Genomic DNA, 4578 nt, shown 5'->3' on the forward strand with positions numbered 1-4578 from the left:
GAGTCACCTTAAGCATTTCAGGGGAGGACGTGGCCGGCAGCTGCCCCCAGGCCCTCAAGGAAGGTTGAGAGGCTGTGGGCCTGAGGGGAGGAGCCAGGGCAGGAAGAAGCAGGTGTGAGTAATGACAGGACAGCCAAACTCCAGGGTCTCCTGTGCCTGTCCCCTGGGATGCAGACCCCGTATGTGGGGTCTGATGGAAGGACCTGGCACTAGGAGCCTGGCCGGACACCCTTCCTGGGACAGACGTGGCCTCTCTGGCCTCTGGCTCTCCCCCTCAGGCCATCAGGTGCCTCCACCTCCGCCCAGCACCTGCCCCCATGGCCTGCACGTCTGCTTGAACCGACGTGGGGTTTGCTATTCACCATGGCCCACCTGCCATGCCCTACCCCCAGGCAGCTGTGCTAGCAGAGCCCAGCCCAAAGCCCCCTCCAAGGCCTCCCGTCACTCAGCTGGTGGTGCTTTCAAAGGGGGCAGGGGAGGAGGAGGTGGGGACCACTCCTGGGATACCCGCTGCTTGCTGGGTCTCCAGGCAAGTTCCTGCCCGTCTGTGGGCAGCCCTGACCTCCCCGCCAAATAAGGAGGCGAAAAATCGTCCCCGTGCAGACGTCTGGGTGGTGTCTCCCCTTCCCGAAAGCCCCTTCCTTGCCTGATTCCGGAGCCAGGACACAGGGTTAGAATCACCTGTAAGCCAAGGGCCTCCCAGCTGTCTGCATGTCTGACACCAGGGGGGTGCTGGGGTCCCGTGGGGTCTCCCCACACAGCCCAGGTACCGCTGGGTAACGGGAAGGTGGAGAGGCCAGCTTTCCACATTGGCACCCCGTTCACTGTCCCCCAATGCCACCGAGCAGACACTGAGCTGAGATCAAATCCACTTTAATGAGGGGTGGTCCCCAGGTCCGGCCTGGGTCCCGAAGGGGTGGCACTGGCCAGGCCTAAGGCCTGCTTGCTCTTGCTCCCCTGCCGCCCCTTCTTGATGGCGGAGGCCTTTCTCTTGCTGGAGGGCTCGGCCCGAGGTGCAGGGCCCGCGGTGGTGGCGACAGGGGGCCCCAGGCGGGGCGGCGGCTCCTCGTCGAGCGCCTTAAAGTTGAAAAAGTAGTCCACGTTGGACACGGTGTCCAGGATCTCGGGCACGCTGTAGTCAAACGACAGCAGCTCATCTGGCAGGTGCAGCGAGCGAATGTCACCGGAGGCGTCGTCCCCACCGCCCCTGCTGTCAGGCAGGGCTGGCACGGGGGCCTTGCGCGAGGACCCCTGGGGCTCGGCGCCCCCTGGCAGGCAGTCGAAGAGCTTCATGGCGTCCTCCAGCGGCACCTTCTCGGGCAGCACAAAGGCCCCGGCTGCCTCCGGGCGTCGGGCCTCGCCTGCCCCCGGTGGGGCCACCCCCACCTCGGCCGCCTTGGGCTCTCCATGAGCTGGTGGGTACAGCAGGCCCAGCCCGGCTCCACCGCCCCGCAGCTCCTGGGCAGGGAAGGCCAGGGGTTCCCCGGGCCCGTGGAACTGGCTCAGGCGGCCCTTGCGGGGGCCGTAGGTGCCAGGTGCCAGCGCGGCCTCGGCAGGCAGCGTGATGAGCAGAGGGGGCAGCTTGTTCTCCTTGGGGGGCAGTGGCGGTGGTGGGGGCACCAGGCCTTCCTTGAGCAGGGGCGGGGGCAACTCCACAAAGGGGGGGGCCGCCCCATCCCCCACGAAGCCCAGGGCCTCGGGCCTGGGCCCCTCGGGTGGGAAGTAGGGCATGAGGTACTGTGGGCCCCCCGGTGCGGGCTGGAAGTGGGGATATGGTGGGGGCGGCACTGGGGCTTTGAGGTAGTGCTGGGGCTCTAGGAGGTAGGTGCCCGCTGAGGGGGCGCCCCCTGCCGGTGCCCCCCCGCCCACTGCTGCCAGCTTGTACAGGGGCGACTGGCCGAAGTCGCTGGTGGCCCACTCGATTCGGTAAATGCGGGGGTCAAAGAAGCAGCCGCAGGGTGCCATCTGGAAACCTGCGGGCCAGAGGGGGACCGCCCTGAGAGAGGCAGGGCTGAGGCCCACCTGCCAGGAGAGGCGTTGCAGGGAGGGGGTGGCATGGCCCAAACTGCGGGGGCCCGTGGCCACGGGCCTGGCTTTGGGGGACCTGTCTGAGGGACAAGAGCCACAGGCTTGCCTTCGGGGCCTTGTCTCGATGGCTGACACAGGCCTTGCTCTGGGGCCCTTTTGGAAGACGAGATGTGAGCCTCGCCCTTGAGCGGCCATCCAGGAATGGGGTGCAGGCAAGACAGCCCGGCCCACCTCAAACCATTCTGGTCTCTATCAAGGGTGGGAGGCGACCAGTACCTGCCGGAGGGGCCGCGAACACCTCTTTCTCCGGGTTTGGGGGTTGATACAGGTTGGAGGAACCTGTGAACAAAGGAAGGTGGGTAGGTGGGCCCCTGAGGCTGGTGGACACAGCCCTGGTCCCCAACCCCATCGAGTTCCCCATACCTGCCACTCCCTGACTCATACCCACAGCGGGAAGGGGCTCGGTGCAGGCTGGAATGGGCTGGCTGCCTGGCCCCTCGCTGCCGTCCAGGCCCTGGGGGCTGAAGACTTCTTGGGGAGCTGCAGGGGCGTAGTAGGGTTTGGGGTGCTGCATGGGGAGGCGGGGGGCCCAGCTGGGGCAGGCCAGGAGAGCAGCAGGTGGGAGCACAGGCAGCCCACCCGGAGAACAGGCTCGGAGTCCCATGGAGTTCTGTTTGCCTGGTTACTCCGGGCAGCAGGTTCTAGCCTACGGCCCGCCCAGTGGTCAGGGTTCTGAGTAGGGGGTGGGGGGATGGGCAGGGGTAGAAGGAGAAACCAAGGCAGCCAGAGACAGGCATCACAAAGGGCAGGCTGGACCCTGGCCTAGTCTGCTGCTTTCTGCCTCTGTCAGCAACGCCCACCTGACAGTTCCAAGGTCCCTTCCTCCAGGCAGCCTGCCCCGATCCACACCCATGTGGCCAAAGCCCCCACCCCAGCGAGCCCTGGTGGTCTCTTTGTGGTCAAGGCTTCTCTGGGCACCAGCAGCCGGCAACATGGGGACAGGCCCCTGGGGGTGGCCAGGAAACTGGTGAATAAATGAGAGACGGGATCTGACAAGGACAAGGACAAGCAGGTGCCCAGATAAAGTTCCTGGGAGCGGGAAGGGGCAGCTTCAGGGTCACAGAAAGGCCTGGGTTTTGAAAGAATAAAATTTATTGTCTTCTCACACAGCAGGGGGCCTCCACACCCCTCCCAGCCCGCAGCTACTTGTATGCGTTGGCCTTGTGTTTCGGCAGGAAAACAAACTTGGGGGGCACGGGTCCCAGCAGCATCTCACTGTGAGGAGGTGAGTGGGGTCAGGCCTGGGGCCCGGGCCACACCCACCCCCCATGCCCCCCACCCTGGCTCCTCCGTTCCTGGGCACCTGATGCGGATCCAGTCAGCGGCCTTCTGGCTGGCCATGAGTGTCTCCAGGTAGTCTCGGCCCAAGTAGTATGGGGGCCGCTCATTGATCCTCTGTGGGAGCCGCTCCAGCAGGCCCACTGGCACGTACCTGCAGGCCAGCGGGGGACAGGGTTGGTTCAGGCTGGCCCTGGTGCCAACGCCCCCGTGCCAGCGGCCCGTGCTCACCTGCACAGGAAGGAGAGCCATTCGAGAAGGAAGCGGCGGGTCTTCTCCACGCCCTGGGTGTCTGAGCCCCAGTGCTCCAGGCCGAAGCGTGTGAAGTCGCGCAGGACGTCCAGGCGCTCGGAAGACGAGATGTCCCAGTGTCGCTGCTCCTTGATCTCCGTGAACAGCCATGGCTTGAGCAGGGCGCCGCTGGGGGGTGGGGCGGGGCGGGGCCGGCAGCCCTCAGTCCCGGTCCGGTCCCAGCCTCTCTGCTCTGACAACCCAGTGGCAGAAATGCCCAGGCCTCCCACCTCCGCTACCTCTGCGGCCCCTCCTGACAGAGCCACCCACCGGGGAAAAATGGACAAGGGAGGTGAGGGACTTGAGCTGGTGACATGGTGACAAAGTGACAAAGCTCAGATGTGAGCTCCCGCTCCGTGAGCTGCAGACTGGGCGCTCAGGGGTGGCTCCAGATAGTTCTCTGTAGCCCCCCAGACACCAAGCACACTTACCGGGCAATCATGATCCCAGCGACGCCGGTCTGCATGGCACGGTTAGCGTCCTCATATGAAAGGATGTCCCCATTTCCTGAGGGACAGAGATGGGACCTCAGGGAGCTGCGTGCAGGTGGTAAAGCCAGCTCTTGGGGAGTTTCTGCCAGCCCAGCAGCCCCCACTGGGGCAGGCAGAGGTCTCAGGCAGGGGGTGGTCTCGGGCGTGTGTGGCCTTTGATGGCAGGGCTGGCTGGTAGGTCTGAACCGAGGGGACCCACCGAACAGGGGCATGGGGCTGGCCACCGCCACGCACTGCTCGATGTACTGCCAGTCGGCCAGCTTGGTGTATCGCTGCTCTCGAGAGCGGCCATGGAGCTGGAGGAGAAACAGCCACACAGGGAAGGAGAGAAGGAGGGAAGGAGAGAAGGAGGGAAGGAGGGAAGGAGGGAAGGAGGGAAGGAGGGAAGGAGGGAAGGCCCAGGGAGGCGGAGCGCCAGAGAGAGAGCAAG

At 65.4% G+C, this 4578-nt stretch overlaps 2 protein-coding genes across 3 annotated transcripts in view; both read right to left on the minus strand.

The window, feature by feature from the left end:
- Positions 1 to 857: 857 nt before the first annotated feature.
- Positions 858 to 3009, minus strand: PRR22 (proline rich 22). 2 transcript variants are annotated; one of them, XM_006904130.3, is made up of 3 exons: positions 2473 to 3009; positions 2305 to 2367; positions 858 to 1973 (listed from the first exon to the last, which is right to left on the minus strand). In XM_006904130.3, the coding sequence occupies exons 1-3, from the start codon at positions 2690 to 2692 to the stop codon at positions 874 to 876; spliced, it is 1383 nt and encodes a 460-aa protein (XP_006904192.2). In that variant the 5' UTR covers positions 2693 to 3009; the 3' UTR covers positions 858 to 873. The 2 variants fall into 2 exon arrangements, with proteins under 2 accessions (XP_006904192.2, XP_015441556.1); XM_015586070.2 differs by having other exon boundaries at positions 2452 to 3009.
- Positions 3010 to 3162: 153 nt separating this feature from the next.
- The window catches only part of DUS3L (dihydrouridine synthase 3 like), a 5403-nt gene continuing 3987 nt past the window's right edge, over positions 3163 to 4578 (minus strand). Inside the window, exons 10-14 of the mRNA XM_025043182.1 lie at positions 4348 to 4444; positions 4089 to 4164; positions 3598 to 3786; positions 3392 to 3520; positions 3163 to 3303 (exon numbers count right to left, since the gene is read on the minus strand). Coding sequence (XP_024898950.1) covers positions 3231 to 3303; positions 3392 to 3520; positions 3598 to 3786; positions 4089 to 4164; positions 4348 to 4444 — 564 coding nt within the window. The 3' untranslated portion in view covers positions 3163 to 3230. The remainder of the gene's footprint in view (positions 3304 to 3391; positions 3521 to 3597; positions 3787 to 4088; positions 4165 to 4347; positions 4445 to 4578) is intronic.

Source organism: Pteropus alecto, unplaced genomic scaffold (genome assembly GCF_000325575.1).
Source record: "Pteropus alecto unplaced genomic scaffold, ASM32557v1 scaffold30, whole genome shotgun sequence".
NCBI lineage: Eukaryota > Metazoa > Chordata > Mammalia > Chiroptera > Pteropodidae > Pteropus > Pteropus alecto.

Bases quoted from the DNA above. Each gene is read 5' to 3' on its own strand.
- PRR22 (XM_015586070.2), bottom strand. From the start codon at position 2,692: ATGGGACTCCGAGCCTGTTCTCCGGGTGGGCTGCCTGTGCTCCCACCT. The intron at 2,368-2,451 runs GTATGGGGAACT...CTTTGTTCACAG, and splicing joins TATGAGTCAGGGAGTGGCAG to GTTCCTCCAACCTGTATCAA. The intron at 1,974-2,304 runs GTACTGGTCGCC...TCTGGCCCGCAG, and splicing joins GTTCGCGGCCCCTCCGGCAG to GTTTCCAGATGGCACCCTGC.